This window comes from Mchenga conophoros, linkage group LG7 (assembly GCF_057382185.1).
Source record: "Mchenga conophoros isolate Kocher_MC1m ecotype Shallow Benthic linkage group LG7, M_conophoros_male_GT1.1, whole genome shotgun sequence".
Taxonomy (NCBI): Eukaryota; Metazoa; Chordata; class Actinopteri; order Cichliformes; family Cichlidae; genus Mchenga; species Mchenga conophoros.
Window position 1 is genome coordinate 56,162,357 of NC_140532.1, and position 18,760 is coordinate 56,181,116.

General features: G+C 39.9%; 3 protein-coding genes across 4 annotated transcripts; 1 reads left to right on the forward strand and 2 right to left on the reverse strand.

The window, feature by feature from the left end:
- Positions 1-493: 493 nt before the first annotated feature.
- Positions 494-4,729, forward strand: eif2b1 (eukaryotic translation initiation factor 2B, subunit 1 alpha). The gene is made up of 9 exons (XM_085280330.1): positions 494-800; positions 888-989; positions 1,318-1,454; positions 2,453-2,569; positions 2,666-2,778; positions 2,866-2,934; positions 3,028-3,103; positions 4,322-4,447; positions 4,531-4,729. Exons 1-9 carry the CDS (start codon positions 788-790, stop codon positions 4,684-4,686), a joined length of 909 nt encoding a protein of 302 aa, XP_085136456.1. The 5' UTR covers positions 494-787; the 3' UTR covers positions 4,687-4,729.
- ddx55 (DEAD (Asp-Glu-Ala-Asp) box polypeptide 55) lies at positions 4,730-10,899 on the reverse strand. Its single transcript, XM_085280329.1, has 14 exons — positions 10,681-10,899; positions 10,549-10,599; positions 9,785-9,871; positions 9,425-9,516; positions 8,562-8,624; positions 8,145-8,294; positions 7,540-7,732; positions 7,382-7,464; positions 7,070-7,201; positions 6,887-6,979; positions 6,681-6,795; positions 5,439-5,607; positions 5,036-5,322; positions 4,730-4,958 (listed from the first exon to the last, which is right to left on the reverse strand). Exons 1-14 carry the CDS (start codon positions 10,786-10,788, stop codon positions 4,809-4,811), a joined length of 1,773 nt encoding a protein of 590 aa, XP_085136455.1. The 5' UTR covers positions 10,789-10,899; the 3' UTR covers positions 4,730-4,808.
- A 1,869-nt stretch (positions 10,900-12,768) lies between these two features.
- Positions 12,769-16,053, reverse strand: tmed2 (transmembrane p24 trafficking protein 2). 2 transcript variants are annotated; one of them, XM_085280331.1, is made up of 5 exons: positions 15,697-16,053; positions 14,982-15,174; positions 14,833-14,850; positions 14,353-14,460; positions 12,769-14,263 (listed from the first exon to the last, which is right to left on the reverse strand). In XM_085280331.1, the coding sequence occupies exons 1-5, from the start codon at positions 15,874-15,876 to the stop codon at positions 14,139-14,141; spliced, it is 624 nt and encodes a 207-aa protein (XP_085136457.1). In that variant the 5' UTR covers positions 15,877-16,053; the 3' UTR covers positions 12,769-14,138. The 2 variants fall into 2 exon arrangements, with proteins under 2 accessions (XP_085136457.1, XP_085136458.1); XM_085280332.1 differs by lacking the exon at positions 14,833-14,850 and having other exon boundaries at positions 15,697-16,050.
- Positions 16,054-18,760: the final 2,707 nt, after the last annotated feature.

Here is an 18,760-nt window from a genome sequence, read left to right on the forward strand (position 1 = left end):
GACATATTTCATAATAATTTCATAATAAACGTTGTTTTATGCTCTTGTACCTCTTTATACCCACTGTGCCCAGAGCACACTAAGAAACACTTATATGTCCTTTAAGTTACATTACAGAATGGAATAAGCAACTTATTAAATGTCTGTGCTGTACTGTTCATTAACATGGATGGACCTGACACCAATAAAAAGTTCAAATGGTTCCTCACCAGTTGTTTTGTCTCTGACTCTCGTATGGTCCGGTTGTCTCTCGTTATAGGTAAGTGAATATCTTTGAGGTTTTAATAGACAATTCTATCTCTCTGTTGTTGCTTTATGGTCATTTCACTCACTTTGTGGAGATTCTGCATTACTATGTTACTATTTTACAATCTTTGCTGTTATTTTGTGGTTTATAAAAACAAACAAACGAAAACAGAAAAAAAAACACATGAACGAATTAAAGTCACATTTCCAACTTCACGTGAACGGCACGGCGTCTGGGAGACGTTTTTGTCTACGTCATTACTCTGCGACACGTCAACCTGCCTTCTGCAGGATGAGCTAATGGTGTGTAAGTTGGAAATAGTGACAGGAGCAACTTTTAGACAGAGTTCAGCGGGGTTTTGCTGCCATTCAGAGTGGGGCTGACTTAAAACAATATTTCAAGCGCTGTGAATATTTTCGTTTGAAAGAAAGAGACAGTGAGCGGAGTCAGCCGCTCTGGCATGTGTTAGAAAGAGCGCACTGACTGAAACCTGTAGAAATCTTCTGTGGTTATCTTTTAGGCGCTGTTGTTGCTTTCAGGATGAACAACGAAGGTAAATTACTCTATTTTAAAAATAATTTTCTGCTTTTTGTGTTAGAAATATTAACTGGATATCTCTGTGCCTCTATCTCTGGGACAGAGTTGGTGGAGTATTTCAGGGATCAGATGAAGAAAGACCCGGACATGGCCTCTGCTGTTGCTGCTATCCGCACTTTGCTTGAATTCCTAAAGAGAGATAAAGGTTAGTGTTAAGCCCTTGGTGTTAATATAGACACCTCTCGGCTTTTCTTATTCTCGCTTGGATGTGGAGAAGAAGACGTGAAATTTAGCCTTTTTGTGTTTTCTCAATTTGTAAATAGTGTTTTTTGTCGTTTCTCTGCGATAATCATGTGGGCCAAGATCTGAAAACAGCATCTAGAGTGCTTTAAAAAGTTACTGAAGCCCACATGTCAAGTACAGTTTTAATAAGAATTATTATTTTTCTACCATAAATGAAATAAAGATTTCACAGATTTGAAAGAGCACTGTAAGGAACTACTAGGATGACAAAGCTGTCTCTCCCCCTTCAGGTGAAACAATCCTGGGCCTGAGGGAGAGCCTGACGTCAGCCACAGACTGCCTTACAGGAGTGGACTCCTCTGTGGCTGTCTCCTCGGGAGGGGAGCTCTTCTTGCGCTTCATAAGCCTCACATCTCTGGAGCACCAGGTGAGTGAAGACAGTTTGGCGTTGGACATTCAAACATTGAACAAGATTAAGCGTGAATAACTTGAGTGAAATCATCAGAGCACTACCAGATCTGTTGTACGTTATCGAGTCAGACCTTATGGATGCTGTGCAAGTGCTACTGTTCTCGAAAGAACTTTATTAAAAGAGACACTGCAATTCTACAGCAAAATTGTGGTTCATACAGGAGAACAAATATAATCAAAGTAAAGAAAAAACTGTTAGGTTTGGAGGTGTCACAATTTGACAAATGAAAGTAGTTGTGACTATTTTTCATACTTTTTTGCAGTCGATGCCTGGTTGAAGCCTGGAACTTACAGACATCACCAAAGAATGTGTTTCCTCCTTCATGACATTTGCCAGGCCATTACTGCATCTGTCTTTAGTTACTGTTTGTTTATGGGTCTGTATTTTGTTTTGTCTTCAGTGAGTGAAACACAGTTTGATCGGGTTAAGATAACGTGATTGAACCAACAGCTTCAGGATATTCCATTTCCTGACCATCAAAAACTCCAGCGCTACTTTTAGAGTGTGTTTTGGGTCACTGTGGGACTTTGCTGGATGTGGCTGTTTTTTGCTGTAAGCAGAAATTGTAGCTCTGCATACCTCAGTATAGATTCAGCTCTGTTTTTCACATCACTAATAAAAATTTGTGACCTAGGGACACTGGAAGCCAAGCTCACTAGGGACCCCTCCCGTTATGCTGCTTCCACCATGTTTTATTGAGCCTTTTATTTGTCGTCCTTGGCAGTTTTGAAATGTCATTCTCCTTCCCAAAAAGGAATCCAAATCAAAGAAGTTCTAGCACACATTGTAGATGCACAAATGCAAGATTTTAGAAAAAAAAAAAGACCATTAGAAGGAACTTAGAAATAGCAGTCCTGCTGGAACTGCTATGGAGATTGGCCAGATTTAAAGAGGTTGCATGATCAGACCCGTTATCTTAATCCAAGGCAGATGCTAACATTTATTCTTTTCAGGACCTGTCTCGCTGTAAGAAGGTGATGGAGGAGAGAGGAGAACTATTTTTAGAGAAGATCTCCATGTCAAGGACCAAGGTTGCCAAGCTCTGTCACACCTTTATCAAAGATGGCGCTGTAAGTATGGAACACAACCTAATTCTTGCTCTGTACAGGGAAAAGGTTCAGTGATGCATTTTTTTTTATTTTTGTTTTTCTCCCTGTCTCTCTCAGAAAATCCTGACTCACTCCTACTCCAGAGTTGTCCTCAGGGTGCTGGAAAAAGCTGCAGCTGAGAAGAAACGATTCTCTGTCTATGTGACTGAATCACAGCCTGATGCAGCTGGGTGAGGGAGCAGTCTATATACTGTACTGTAGTCTTACTCTGAAAGGACACAGGCTCAATAATGTCCTTTTTTTTTTAAATTATTCAGGCAACACATGGCAGAAGCCCTGAGGAAACTCAATGTTCCAGTAACGGTGGTGCTGGACGCAGCTGTGGGGTGGATACAGATGTTAATAACGTCTGATTTTAATGTCATGTCTCTTGTCAATGTCATTTGCATTAGTTTTGTATTTTCTGTCATTCTTTACAGATACGTCTTGGAAAAAGTGGATCTAGTCATCGTTGGTGCTGAGGGAGTTGTGGAGAGTGGTGGGATCATCAATAAGGTGTGTTCCAGTAAAAACTCAGATGCTCTTCAATTGAATCAAATTCAAATCAGTGTTAAAATGCTGGTTATTGCTTCTTCTTTGGGCCTCTCTTGGCCTCCTGTTTTTCTTTACTTGTTTTTGTATTAGTGCCGTCAACTCCAAACCATACGTCACAACATTTTGTAGTCTAGGCAAGCCATAAATGACGCTTTATGATAAACCAAGTGTGTTGAAGGTGATCTGTAGTTACATTTGTAACGTGGTGCATGTCAGGTTACAGCACAGGGTTCTCTGTGTTGTATTCTGATCATTTTATAAATTATTGTCTCCATCAATGTCCCGATAAAGCAGGGTATGCTTTACTGTGTGGCTCTGCTCACTTTTCATATCTTGTTTTAAGACACCAACATGGAGACAATGGAAATGTTTAGTTTGCAGCTTCATAACAGGGCTTCGCTAACCAATGATGCCTCAGTGATATCATGGCAGCTACATCTTTAATATAGAGCAGGGGTATCAAACTGAAATGAGCAGTGGGCCACTGCTGGCACTGTCATCTCATTGGAGGGCCACTTTAGTGTTTGAGTAGTACAAAAAAAACCCCAAACAAGCAACAAAACACCCACAGATATTTCTGAAAATGTAGTGTTTTGATTGTTTGTGTTTTTAAATTTCAAATATTGAATAACAAGGCAAAAAAAAAAATGTTTTTCTCACTCTTAACTGAAGCCTTTCAGTGAACTACCAAAAAACAAATTGGTACTTTCTTTCTGACCACACGTGGTAGCAGTTCTGCTATAATTTTGTTCGTATTAAACAAAAAAAATGCAGACATAAGTGTACACATTAGTTTTTGACTGCTAGTGAAAATAGTTTTCTTAACAAATAACTCTAACACAGCCAGCCCTGTTTGTGCTTTCTGCTCATATTGCCTTTGTATTAAATCATTTTTTTGCTTTTTAAAGAACTTAACATTGCACTCAACAACACACAAATCCTCTCTAACAAAAAAGTAACTTCAAGTGCCAAATTGACTTATAATTATTCACCTCAATATATGAGTTTGAGACCGCGATATACAGTCTGTTTAAAACTGTAACTTAATGTTTGCTCGCATGTGTTGTCTTTATGGGACATTTTAAAATTGTGACACGGGTTGCACTCTGTTCACCCTAAAAGTGATAAATGTGACACAGCTTGTGATACAATAATAGACTTTTGTGTTTTGTCTTGCAGATCGGCACTTATCAGATGGCTTTGTGCTCCAAGGCACACAACAAGCCCTTCTACGTCGTGGCAGAGAGTTTCAAATTCGTACGTCTGTACCCGCTCAACCAACAGGACGTGCCAGATAAATTTAAGGTAAAACTGTACAGATTTTCTTTCTCTCCCCCTTATTTTATATTCAGAAGCTTTCCTTACATATCTATTTTGGGGCTCAACAGTACAAAGCAGACACCTTGAAGACGGCAAAGAACCTGTCAGAAGAACATCCAATTATTGATTACACACCTCCCTCCCTCATCACCCTCCTCTTCACTGACCTGGGAGTCCTTACCCCATCTGCAGTCAGCGATGAACTCATCAAACTTTATTTATAACTGCTTCACAATTCTCCAATAAAAACTACCAACAAAAACTAAATGTGTGTCAGAGATTTAATTCAACTCCGGTGGATACATCTGAATAGCTGTTATATTGTCCATTGTCTTCTTCCAAACTGTTACGGTTCTTCTGTTTTGTGTTTCGACTTTGCTCCACTTGTTATCTGTTGCTCAAAGTCCTCCTCACTGATTTGGCCTTTCTTTAGTTTCTTGAGGAGACGAGTGTCATCTAAAAGCTCTTTCAGGTCTTCATCATCCACATCAGAATCCTGCAAAAACACAAAAGTTAAAACTGTAGTCATCAGATGTCTTTAATTAAACATTAATGATGAATGAACGGAAATACCTCGTTGTGCTTTCTCTTGGCTGCCATCTTTTGCCTGCGTTCCTTCTTGCCCTTCTGTTTAGACCAGGCCTTATTCTTTATAAAGTTCTTTTTAGGAAAGGGAGTCTTATCTTTGAGCTCAGCCAGTGCTTTCTGTCTCTGCTTCTCCCTGTTCTTGTCTTTGTAACGGATGGTGTCTGTGTCCACTGTCGTCTCAATGAAATCAGGAAACTTTTTGTCCCTCAGTTCAGGCATCCTGGGCAGGCGAAGAAGTGCAAAGCCATGTGCCAAGCAGCCAAAATCCAGATCTAGACATCGAAAATGTGACACATTACATTTGTCTGTTTGTGGATACAACAAATTTGTATTTGAATAATATTTAGGATGCTCTACACATGTGCTTGCTGGTTTGTTTTTTTTTAACCTTTGGTCCTGAAGATGAGGCTACATTCATGTTTGGCGTAGGCCTGGACGTATGAGACAAATGCTTTCATCCCTCTTTCGAACATGGCCCGGTCCTCCAGAGCCATGGCCTTCACTTTTGGCAGAACATCCACCACGTCTTTTATTGGGGACATCCTCTGGAGTGGACACTGGGGAGTAGATGAACAAGATGAGATTTTGCAGGTTCCATATTGTGCACCTTATAATTTTCTGAAGAATTTAGCTGTGAATGGAAAATATTTCCAAGAATTTCCTTTGCAATTTGATGGAAATTATTACTTGAAATTTTTTTTAAAAAAGTAAGCGTGACTACAGTTGAATATATTGTGAAGGACAAGCTGACAGAAACCAAAACATGCAAAAATGTGTACTTTTAGAAATCCTGTGGTAAATATTATCAACAGCAAATTTATTTCTGTTTTTCTCCTTTTTGGTTGCAAGCAATTTTAAAATAATTCTGAGCTTTCATATAAATATAATCCTAGTAAACTTAAACCTTGTACTTGGGTTGGATTTTTAAAGGTGTGGGACATTACTTGCCTACAGATCATTTAACACTACTGAGCATGCAGGTGAAAGGGGGCTTACATTTTCTTAAATGTTGGTTAAAGACCTTCATTTAAAAAACACATTGCTTTTTACAACTGAACAAATTACAAATATGCAACAGTAATCCAATGAAGGAGCTGAGGTTGTTTACTTCCATAGTCCTCATGATCATGTGATCACCTAACCCGACTGCTGATGTTCTGAGTAAATGGTAAATGGCCTGCATTTGTATAGCGCTTTTCTAGTCCGTAAGGACCCCAAAGCGCTTCACACTACATTCAGTCATTCACCCATTCACACACACATTCACACACTGGCGATGGCAAGCTACATTGTAGCCACAGCTGCCCTGGGGCGCACTGACAGAGGCGAGGCTGCCGGACACTGGCGCCACCGGGCCCTCTGACCACCACCAGTAGGCAAACACGGGGTTAGTATCTTGCCCAAGGATATTTGCCATGCAGCCAGGATGCAGCCTGGGATCGAACCACCGACCTTCTGATTAGTGGATGACCTGCTCTGCCACCTGAGCTACAGCCACCCCAGTAAGTGAACCATACAAGTAAAGAGGTCTCAAGTATGCTGAACTAGCACAGACTCTCGGTTAGGAGCAACCAGAGCAGAGAGGTGGTGTGAAAAGTTACTGATCACTTTCAGTTTCTGCTGAACTCACCTTCTGATTGATGGACAGGAAGTTAACATAGGTTTCCTCCATTGGAAGCAGGAAGACGAGAGCATTGCCATAATTACCGATTCTTGCTGTTCGCCCACATCGATGTACAAAGGCACTGAGTCAGACCAAATAAATAAATAAAATGCAAAAACAAGAGGTGCATACAGTGACCAAAAGATCCAGTTATGTAGTTAGTACTGACTCACCTGGCACTGCTGGGAGGATCATACTGCAGCACCCAGTTAACATCAGGGATATCGATGCCTCTGGCCATCACGTCCGTGCACACCAAGATCCCACTGCATGACACACAAGCAAAAAAATGATGTACAAATCCCCCCCCAAAACAGCCATATTTTCTGTATCTGTACACACAAACTGAATTTTACCTTTTTAGTTTCCGAAAGTCAGCAAAGATACTGTTGCGTTTATGTTTCATCTTGCCGTGGATGCAGTGGATGGTGACCTTTTTGACCAACGTCTCTAGAGCTCGACCGTAATACTCCACACAAGCACAGGTACTGAAGACGAGATGACAAGGAATCGTGTCATAACAGACCTAATCGGACATGTCACGGAGAAAAACATTTTCCAATAAAAGAAACTGTTGTCATGACAATGAGTTTGCAGTCCAGTGGTTCACACAACACACGAGCAAAGTTGAAAGCTACCAAGTTTTTTTGTGTACCGCTTTAACTTACCTAAAGAAGACCAGAAGCTTCTCATGCTTGTGCTGCCTCAGGAAAGCCACCAGGTTGTTGAACTTGTCCTCTGCTCTACAAATCTGAAATAAAAGCATGAGATTTTTTTTGTGTCTTTGCTACACTTTTCTACATTAATGAATAAATAATTGTCTCACAGTGTAGTAGTTGGACAGCCTGGAAGGGGTTTTCTGGGCGGTGGCAGCAGGGGCCAGGCCTTTCTCTTTGACGGTGATCCGTACGGGGTTGCGGAGGCCAGCCCTCACCAGCTTCTCCAGCTCCTGGGTCTGAGTGGCTGAAAACAAGCCTGTACGTCTCTGCTTAGGCAGGTAACCTAAGATGGTGTTTAGACTGGATACACAAATACAGACTATTACCCATAACGAGTTAAAACGCACTACAAAATTCAAACACACAAAGTATTTGGATAGTTCTTATTGTCGTGCTCTGTGCTTTAACATTAGACTTCACCAGCAGTGACGCACAAAAAACTGCAGTTCCTCTAACAGTCACTAGACCTTTTTTCAAAACTGAGTCAATTCCCATAGACTCACATGTTAAAATGTCCAACTTTAAAGCATTAAAAAGCAAAGTCCTTTTGACTATTTTGGCAAGTGAAATTCTATCCATCAAGTGAAATTCTATTCATTTTGTGGGCTCCATGTTTCATATGCATTTGAGTAGCTTTCTGAAGAGGTGCTATAGGCCTCAGGATAATTTCTTCTGGCATTGAAAACAATAAATGTTAAGAGTTTTTCCATACCTAGCCTCAAATCCCATGTCAAGCAGCCTGTCGGCCTCATCTAGAACCAGCACATCCAGGCTTTTAACTGAGCTGGCCAAGTCCAGACCATCAGACTTTCTCCTGAACATATCTTCGAGGCGTCCCGGTGTCGCAATCACAATGTTTGCTCTGAGACACAGATGCACAAATTCAAGCGGTTTGGATGTTTTTAATATGATTCTGTGATGGATAGCACAGGAGTTTTTGATATAATACTCCTGGGTCCATTGATATGAAGAGCCATTCAGAAAAACTAATTTCATTAACACAGCCCAATTTTTACTTCTTAACAGAACAAGATTGTGGATCATTGTGCTTATAATGGATATATTTCAGTCCAGCTGAAAAACTCTGCTAGTTGTGTGTTAGTGGAAAGGCCCTCAGATCATCGCATACCCTTTATCCTTGAACTTCTCCACATCCTCTGCTGGGTTACTGCCACCGATAAGTAAAATCTGCCTGAAAAACACCAAGTGGGAAAACATGAAAGACTTCTCTGATCATTAATGAAGTAGAGGTTTATACAACCGGTTACTATTTCAGTCACAGTTCAGTTAAAATAATAATTATGTTTTTCAAGGGGTTTTACTTGTATTTTGTGGGTGACATAGGTTCACATTAATAACATGATCAGTGATGCACTGCTATTTGTTTAAGGAGCAGAGTGGCAACTTTACCTATTACACATTGTATATCCTCTGTCTGCACACATTCATCAGTTTTATATTTCTTTCAGTAACTGTGACAGTACCACAGTAACTGTGTCACATATGTAAATGGGCACATCGCCATGGTCTTTTCCTGTCTGCTATATAATGCCAGGTATTTATTAAAGCCAGTATTATATACTGGGATAATTTCGACATTAATCTAAAACACTTTCATTCTTAGATTATGATGATGACGACATTTGACAACCTCTGACACCTCAGTATATATCAATAATGAATTAACGGCCATTAGAATAGTTTCCAGTTTTATCCAAGGATAGCTGTAGAGGCAGAGGCCACCCTCACCAACTTCGGACTTTTCTAACCACACTCTTAAAGGCAGATTTTTTCACCATACGAGCACATCACAAATTTCCATCCACTATTTGCTCTTTCTGACATATGGAGTGCAACCAAACATGTTCACTTTCACACTTTTTTTTTTTACCATTACACTTCATTTAAATAGGCTTTAAGAATTTTTCATCTTATTAACTAAGGGGTTTGTATTATATACAACACCCCTTTCACACTGTATCTTCTACTTACTTGAACTGTGGAAACTTCTCAATAAACTGCTCCATCACTTCACTGATCTGTACGGCCAGTTCTCTTGTGGGAGTGATCACAAGGGCACCAACCTGCAAAAGACATTATTTGGGGCTTAACAAAGTGTCCAAATCATATTGTTGAGGCTTTGTATATTTCACAGATTATCTGTAAAATATCAAGAACTATCATAACTCAGAGTTCAGCTGTTCAGGATCAAGGAGGTATTAAACTCTATAACAATATCACAAAAAAGAACAAAAGCTCATTTTAATTACTTCACACCCTGCTAGTCATCCTATTGTTTTGTTTTTTTTAAACTGGGGTTAAATGCCATCTTTGCTTCGCTTTCAATCTTACCTGCATCTTCTTTAGCTTCTCTTCCCGCTTCAGGAGGAGTTCTATAATAGGAATGACAAAAGCCAGCGTCTTTCCACTCCCAGTCACCTGCAATCAAATGACACTCAGTGAGCTACAAGAGGCTGCTGCGATAACTCACAGGACAACCACTCTCTACACGTGTGCTGAGCAGATAACCTTGCGGCAGACGGGGGTGTCAGGTTGAGGTGGTTACATCACCTCTGAGATTCCGGAAGCTTATTTCTGCGTTTACTTTCAGGCAGCATCAAAAACCCATATTTAAAATTATTGATGATAAATGAGGTTTTTGAAAAAGTTCACATTCTTAAGGTAAAATAGCATGATTTATTATAACATACATTGAAAATACAACAACCAGCGGATATGTCTGGGGGTCCACTTTTCCAGATTGGGTGGATTTTATATGGAATGACCCTGTCAAGACAATTTTTCCTGTCCAGTTAAATTCAAATGTCAGTACTTGCAGTGGTGGTTAATCGGTATAATGTATACTGTGCACATGGATGGTCACCACGTTTGTCAGCCCGGGAACACACTGGCGACCTGTCCAGTGTGTGCCCTGTCTGCAGCCCTGGGACAGCTGGGAGAGGGTCCAGACACCCGTGACACTGAATGGCTGGCTGGCTGGCTGGCTGGCTGGCTGGATGTGCGGGTGGATGGGAGGATGTTTACCATAACTCTGAAACATCTGCAATAATAAAATTCAGTGATCTTTATTTTTAATGGTTAAATGGCGCACTTACCGCCTCGGCAGCCACATCCTTGTTACTCATGAACAGCGGGATACAGGCAGACTAGAAGGGAAAATTCCAACAGATCAGATTTAGTGTTTACTGAGGAGAGGTGTGAGCCACGCGCTGAAAGTGTTCACTGACCTGTACAGGTGTCATATGTGTGAATTTCAGTTCATCGAGCGTTTGCAAAATCTTCTCGTTGAGTTTAACTGGTAATCTGTCCCACGTCCCGTCTGTTGTATTATCCATGCTGGAAACCAAACATTCAGCAGAGCTCGAAACTAAAGTAGTTCACAGTGGGTCTGCTACAGTCGCACTCCACGCTGCTCCTGTTTCCGGGTCCGCTGCTGTTTACACGCCGGGTGGGAACAGAAGCTCTCCAAACTGCATGGTTCCCAGTGACTGTACACAAGATAAATAAAACCTTCCTGCAGTTGCTGGTCGTTCTCCTGAACAATGCAATTGTCATTATGATTTAGGATTGTTTTGCCACAGATTCTGGGCACCCTGCAATAGTGGTGTTTTGCCATGGCAAGCGAGAGCTAACAAAATCTAAAAACAGATATCTATAAAAACGTACCAAAGTGAAAGCTGCAAGATGCATACTCCACCAGCACTTTTAACATCTCTGGAAAATCACCTGGTTCACCAAATGTACATTTTTACATTACATACATTTTTCATTCATTTTTATCCTCCTGTAGATGCATACAGTTAACTATGTCACAGTCCTCAATCTTTTTAATTCATCTGCTTTTAAATATACTTAAAAAAAAATCAATATGTAGTGTTTCTGATGGGAAAGCTGTTGTGTTCCTCACAGGACAGCCACCACAGACATCTGAGTAGGATCCATTAGTGGACAATAAAGTACTTAAATGGAGTTTAATCTTAAACATCTGCAGCAGCAGCTTGGCAGCAGTCAGGTGTTTTCATATTATATTATTGGTACTTTTGTTAAAGTACTTTTTTCTCTAAACAGTTCATGTGGAAACACTTTAGAAAACTAAAGCTTTTCTGGCTTCCTCTCTGGACACAGTTGCTTTAGTTTCTTCTGCCAGAGATTCTCCTGTTTTCTGGCCGCAGAGGTGCTCTCAGAGCCACAGACTGACATCTTATTCTTTCAAGCTAAGATAACACAATTTAAATCTGCTACCATCAGTCCTGTTCCAAAGACCTCAGCAGCATTCATGCCTGAATGACCATCACCTAATAACTCCTATAGTTATGAAGTGCTTTGAGTGGATTGTCATGGACAAAATAAACAGGACTGAGTTCCTGCCCCTCTACTTTGGAGGAGCTGCTGTAGAGGTTATCACCAGTTTCAAGTAAATGGGGATTCAAATAAAATACGTTGTCATCTGGAAAACTATCTTTACTTACCTAGGATACTTGAGCAGGCTGACCTCTGTATTGTAGCATTTTCATCATGGCTCAGGTGCAGACAGAAAGGCAATGCACTGACCAAGTACCACACAGAAGGTCATTGGCAGCAGCCTTCTATTCACTAAAGACATCAATGCTAGCAGATGCAGGAATCTTCTCACCCTGCTCATTAATGAAGCAGAAAGGAGGATGTGCAGCATCATAGCACCAATCATATATCCACACATCAGGGACACATCATAATACATTACACATGACAATTTCTTATATACTGTAATTCCTAAAGTTTATATTTATATTCATACCAGCCCTCTCTTGCACTCTAAAGCTTAAAGCTTGTAAAGGAAATTTACATCCTAACAGGAAATTCCTTTAATGCCTACACTGCAACCTTCCATGCCATTCCAAGTCCTTGTGGTATGTGTCCACCCGACGTGTGGTTACATTTCTCAGGAAGTGCATATCAAGTTATGTAGAAGGCTAGGACATACTGCTATAAAGAGGCTCTGGTTATGGTGCAAGTTATGATGTAGAGCTTACGCGTAAGTATAATTCTCATGTAAAACCCATTGGATATTAATGTGAATTATTTATATGCATTTTTTCCTCTAAATTTAGATTGGATTGCCTAATTTGTATTACTCATTTTAAGTTAAGTTGATACAGTGTTGCCTCACTAGTCCTTATGTTCTGGGATAATAAACCTCTTAAAATCTTGAAAAAATATAGGAGCAGCTGTGTTCCAAGGAATATTTTAATGTAATGGTGCAATTACACCTGTTGACAAGTCCCTTCTCTCTAATCATAATGAAACATCACACCCATTTATAAAGACATCAAAAATAATTGTACAGAATTTTGGCTTTATTATGAAACCTGGGGCATTTTTTTTTTTTACAGACCACACTTCTACATTTGTAAAGATCCATTTAGCTGATTTCGTTGCACTCACAAAAAGGAGAGACTGTGTACAGAGCAACTTTCCTGCCCAAGCTCACCATAAATTCTTTGAAATACAAATCTGGAGCATATCTAGTGCATGTACCATGGTGTGGCTAAATGGAAACATCTACTGCCTTGGACGTATATACTTGGAAGAAAGACCTCATCCAAACAGCTGTCACAAGCAATGCTCAAGGGGAGGGGGGAGGGGGGGGGGGCGAATTAACAGTTCAAATTTTATACATATAATTTAAAATCCCCAACCCTAACAAAAATAACTATAGAAGCAACTAAAGAACACAGCAGTCAAGTGTTTAAACCCCCTACCTACCCAACCCACCCAAATCAACATGTAACATGGATTTCAGTATTCCTCTATACTTTGAGAGGCACCCCAAATATTTCAGTTAAAATTCAACCCTGCCTCTGCTTTTTATGATCTTACAGCCAGGCCAAACTTTTTAAAATCCAAGAGTTTGAAAATCATAAATGTTAGTTTATGGCAACACAAAAGACTTCCCTGTCGAATTCTATTTCTGAACTATGTGGGGAGTGAGCCACACAATTTCCCCTGGAAAAGATGTCCACCCACCTGTGCCACAAATCGCTATGAATCAATAGACAGTGTTAGAAGCTGTATAGTTTCCCTTAAAGACCAGCTGCAATGTACATTTTTTCAGATAGCTAGACAAGTTCATCGGGAGTGCAATTTGTGGTTTTTGAGAATTAACACATTGGCAGTATCTGCCAGTCTGACTTGGCTTTGACACCTGAAATCAAACTTTTCCTATCTCAGACACTAAACTAATGCAATGATGTTTTCAGATGTGCCATTTTTATCATTTCAAAACGGTTCCCATTTCAAACTTAATATAGGCAACATTCCACTCTGACGCCACACATACCTGTCCATTCATGTGCAATTTTAAGTCTTTCATTTGACTGCGGACACTGAGCCTTACAGTCATTTGCACAGGAAACAGCTGTACTAACTGTAATTAAACAGATCTGTTAAAAAGAAAAACTAATAAACTGAAATTTATCCCACAATCTTTTGGCCATTCGTTCCAAACATAAATTATATTTATAAAGAAGAAACCAAACAGATAACAAGAGAACAAAACCTCTGAGATCCAATCACATGTAGGCTTTACTCAAAACTGCCACTCTCATTTCCACAGTGTAAATAACTGTCTTGGTGTTGGAGGGGAAAAACAAAACAAAACAAAACAGTACAGTGGAGGTCACAGAGGAGTATCATTTGAATAGCACTACACCACTCGCCGCACTTCGAAAAATCGCTTCAGGTAGTAAATCTGTCCGAGTGTCATTGCCACCAGAACCAGAGCTTCAAAGAATGACCACAGGACCACTCTGCTGTTTGTGTTGTCATTGACTGGATGGAGAAGAAGAGGAGAACAATTATAAAGATTTATTTACACTTATGATTACAATGGTTATTGGACTTAATGTAAAAGCTCTTACTTGCTCTGTGTATCCTCTCACGGACCTCCATGTACTCCTGCTCGTGCTTCACGGCTGTCATGGCAACTGCCAGCTCGTTGATCATCTCCTCCAGCTTGTTTTGGTGGGCTGAAACAAGAGAAAAGTGACTTGTCAGTGATGAGTCACAACACAGTGGTAAGGAACCCTGCTACCCCCATTTGAAAAAGAAAACCCCAAAAACAAACAACAACAAAAACATGCAAGATGTGCATATCCTTTTCACACCTGTGATGCATGTATCTGCCAGTGCTGTCCCATTATCAGAGACATTTATACTTCATACATGTTCTCAACATGTGCAACAAGTCAAATCATTCGCAAACATCACCACGTCTGTCTTATGTATGCTTAATTAGTTTTTACTACAGAAGCAACTCTGGTTAGAGAAGACTGCAGTGCATCACAAGCTCAAAAATTTATTTCACAACAGTAGTTTAGTCAAAGCCTGCTGTGCCCTACCATCCCAGCTGTCACCACCTACGAAGAGGGAAACAGTGAATCCACATAATAAAGTCAAAAAATAAGAAATTAATAAAAGGAACAATCATTTTAAAAGCAACGGGAATAAAAAGAGTTGCGGTTAAACTACATAAATCCCCACTGTGTACCTTCTGTCTCCATATCCTGGCCTTTGGGAGCCTCTCCGATATCAATGGTGAACATGACAATCTTGGGTGTCATGGTTGACATCTTGTTGCTGAAGCAGAACTTGTAGGTTCCATCCATGTGCGCTGCCACCGAGTATTTCCCACTGGACTCTCTGTCCCCTTTGTAAATTTGCTTACCGTCAGGTCCTGTTATCTGGAGATAGAAGAATTTCTGAATAACTGACATTGCTGCATGACTGGAGAATAACATGACGGGCATGATGTGCTTTAGGAAACATATGGCAGAAACTAAGTCAGACTGCAGAAATAGCTAGATTTTCTGCTTAAAACTAGCGAAAATAAACAAATCCTACAACGTCTACAGCGCATTAACTATTCAATAATCAATAATCGTATTAGCTACATAATTAGCAACTTAGAAACAATGCTAATGCTGCACTTCCTATATCATAATGGGTAATTTAATCATCATTATGGAGCAGCTCTTTGCGGGAAACTAAAAAAAGCAACTCTGTAAGATGTAAATTCTAACGTTTTCCATTCAACTGTATGTTAAATCCTTTACACCTGCTTTGCACCCAACTAGTTTTACCAAACGGTACCGGCTAATAGCTAGCATTAGCACAGGCCTTGTGTTGCATTGCATTTTATGATTTACAAGTACATCCTGCCTCGCGTTAGGTGACTCTTTTGCTATCCGAATGAAACATCTCACCTCGACGTCGATGTCCAGGAAGCCTCCTTCGGCCACTTCAAACATGAGGCCCATCTTGGTGCCGGAGTTGACCCGCTCGTAGAAGCACTCCTCGGCATGGGCGTCTATGCTAACGAAGTAACCAGAAGCAGTGGCCGACAGGACGGCCAGCAAGACAACTAGCTCCGACAAGGTAAACATGTTTCAGTGGTTGTGTGGAAAGCGTAAAAATAAATCTGACGGTATAAAAAATGTCCTCGCTACTGTATATCCAGTTTGTGTGAGTGGACTGTTGCAGGAGAGGAGCCGCAACAAGCTCGGCTACTCTGTGCTGCTCTCAGACTGCCACGTACGGGCTTACTGCACGGGTACCTGCAAGGGCCAAACCTCCGAGGATACGTGACACACACTGAAAAGGAAGTGAAAGGCAACTTTTCGTTTTCTCATTTGTTATTGGAAGAAGTCCCTTAAGTCTATGTAAACTTGCCAAAGTCAACTCCGTAAAGACTCCTTATGTGCAACGCGAATACTTAAAGACTCATGTTCTTTAGTTTACTATAATTTGTGTTTTTACACTGAATGTAAATACTTTTATTTATTGATTTATAAAAAAATCAAATCAAAAGAACATAAGTGAAAATGCACTAATTTAATGAGTAAAATACATATGTTTATACAAATATATAATAAGAATATAATAACAAAATATCCTAAACAACAGCACCAAGTCATCTAAGTAATAGTACACGATTATGAAAACAATTGATATCAGTTGACAGCATTTTGCAATAACAACAATAATAATGATAATAGTAATTTATTAATGTTGCATAGCAGTTCAAAACTCTACTTGAAGATAATACTGCTTGAAGACACAGTGCATCACTGTAAGACTTTTTTGTAGTGTGGCATGAGTGACAGACTTGAATACTTTTTTGTTAGATTTGTAACTTTATAATATTTTGTATTATTTAATTCAGTTTAGTAAGTTACTGTTCTTACTGTCTTGGAGTGACAGTGACCAAATAATTTCCCCTCAGCTTAATAAAGTATTTTGATTCTTCTCCATTCCTCAGGTTTCCTGTCACTCTACAACATTACATTAAACAGTTTGAACCAAAAGACTGTTTAGCACAACCTCCTGGAACACGTCTCTCCTAGACATCTCTATGCCTTCACAGGTGTGTCATCTGGATAAACTGGGTTTGCACTCTTCATCCTCTTCATTGCTGCCCTCACTTCCTCCTTATTAATCCTCCACTCTTTGTGATTCACTAACTTTTCTCCATCTGTTTTCCTATCGTCCTCATTTTCTGGCATTATCAGCACCTCAAAGTGCTCCTTCCATCATCTTAACACACTCTCTTCTATTGTTAGCACATTTTCATTTCTATGGTTAACCACTCTAACCTGCAGCATATACTTTCCATTTCAATTTCTCTGTTTAGCCAATCAGCAAAAGTCCTTTTCTCCTTCCTTAATTTCTAGCGTCACTTACAACACACTACAATCCTTTTTCTTTGCCACCTCTCTCGTTGCTGTATTCCTAGCCTTCCTGTCTATTTTTTTCATCTCCTAAATATGTCACTCCTTCTTTACTAACCTCTTCATTTCAATAGTTTCTTGTACTTCATCATTTCACCACCAGGTCTGCTTTACCCGGTTGTGTCCAGAGGATACACCAAACACCAGTGTCAGCACTAAAGCTGTACTTTCCCAGTCATCAGGTAACTCTTTCCTTCCACCCAGAGCATGCCTCAACTTCTTCCTGAACTCTGTGCAACATTCTTCTTTCTTCAACTTCTTTCACTTACTCCTTGCCTCTGCCTTCACTCGCTTCCTCTTCTTAATGTACAAAGGCATCCTACAGACAACCATCTGATGCTGTTTAGCGACATTCTCCTCTGACACCACCTTTCAGTCTCCTATATCTTTCAGATTGCACATTTTGCATAAGATGTGGACCCTCTGTGTGCACCTTCCTCATCTCTTATGTCACCCTGTGTTCTTCCCTCTTCTTAAAGTACATGTTTAGTACAGACATTTTCATCCTTTTCGCAGAATGTACTATTATCCGTCCCTCTGCATTTCTCTAACACCTTACCCACTAAATACCTCTGTTCCCTTTGTCTACATGTCCATAGAATTTTGCACCAATCACAATAATGCCCCCCCCCGGTGACATTATTGCTTCATCTAACTTACTCAACTTACCCCAGAATTTGTCTTTCTTTTCTAATTGACATCCAGCCTGTGTTGCATGCGCACTGACAACATTCAACATCGACCATTCGATTTCCAGCTTCGGACTCATGTTCCTGCCTGACACTTTTCACCTCCACAACACTGTTCACATACTCTTCCTTACCCCTACTCCACTCCTCTTTCTATCTACACCATGGTAGAGCAGCTTGAATCCACCTCCAATACTCCTGGCCTTGCTTTCCTTCCATCTGGTCTCCTGCATAAACAATATATCTACCACAATATATTTATACTGCCAACTTTAACCCCCAGACTTCTGTCTTTCCTACGCTCTCATTGCCTCATAACACACCCTCCTCCTCTTCTTTTCCTTTGTCTATGGCCAATATTAGCATTTTACACCAGCACCCTGTTTGAAAGGTTGAAATCTCATCCATCATGACTTGAATGTTGGCCAAGGTTTTAATGGGTTTGTCCAAATATTTATATTTGTTGGATCAAATATAAATAAAAGGATTTAAAAGCAAGATGCATTTTCACCAGTCTTATGGATGTACTATTTTGGGGAAAAGAGTACAATGCTTCAGTGATAAAGTTACTTACATCACCACTTGACTTTCTCCTAAGTTAGTCTGTTTTATGTGAAATATTTTATATGATTTTGCTTACAAAGCAAATGACAAATATTAGATAGCTCAAAGATTGCAAGTAAATGTTCAAATAGAAAAGAAATTGTTATACTAATTTTTTTATCTGTATTTATTTCTACGCGTTTCTAATAACCCTAGACGCCACAACAAAACATTACGAAAGTTTAATAATATAATTTTTAAAATGGTAGCGCATCTAATTACGTCACAAATAACATATGAAATGTAAT

Excerpts from the sequence above, each read along its gene's own strand:
- eif2b1 (XM_085280330.1), top strand. Across the intron at positions 2,779-2,865 it reads TCACAGCCTGATGCAGCTGG|GCAACACATGGCAGAAGCCC; the intron begins GTGAGGGAGCAG and ends TAAATTATTCAG. Across the intron at positions 2,935-3,027 it reads GTGCTGGACGCAGCTGTGGG|ATACGTCTTGGAAAAAGTGG; the intron begins GTGGATACAGAT and ends CATTCTTTACAG.
- ddx55 (XM_085280329.1), bottom strand. The coding sequence starts at position 10,788 with ATGGATAATACAACAGACGGGACGTGGGACAGATTACCAGTTAAACTC. Across the intron at positions 9,872-10,548 it reads AGGATGTGGCTGCCGAGGCG|GTGACTGGGAGTGGAAAGAC; the intron begins GTAAGTGCGCCA and ends ATTTGATTGCAG. Across the intron at positions 4,959-5,035 it reads CCAAGAGAAAGCACAACGAG|GATTCTGATGTGGATGATGA; the intron begins GTATTTCCGTTC and ends GTGTTTTTGCAG.
- tmed2 (XM_085280331.1), bottom strand. The coding sequence starts at position 15,876 with ATGTTTACCTTGTCGGAGCTAGTTGTCTTGCTGGCCGTCCTGTCGGCC. Across the intron at positions 15,175-15,696 it reads TCCTGGACATCGACGTCGAG|ATAACAGGACCTGACGGTAA; the intron begins GTGAGATGTTTC and ends TTCTATCTCCAG. Across the intron at positions 14,264-14,352 it reads TGAGAGGATACACAGAGCAA|TCAATGACAACACAAACAGC; the intron begins GTAAGAGCTTTT and ends TTCTCCATCCAG.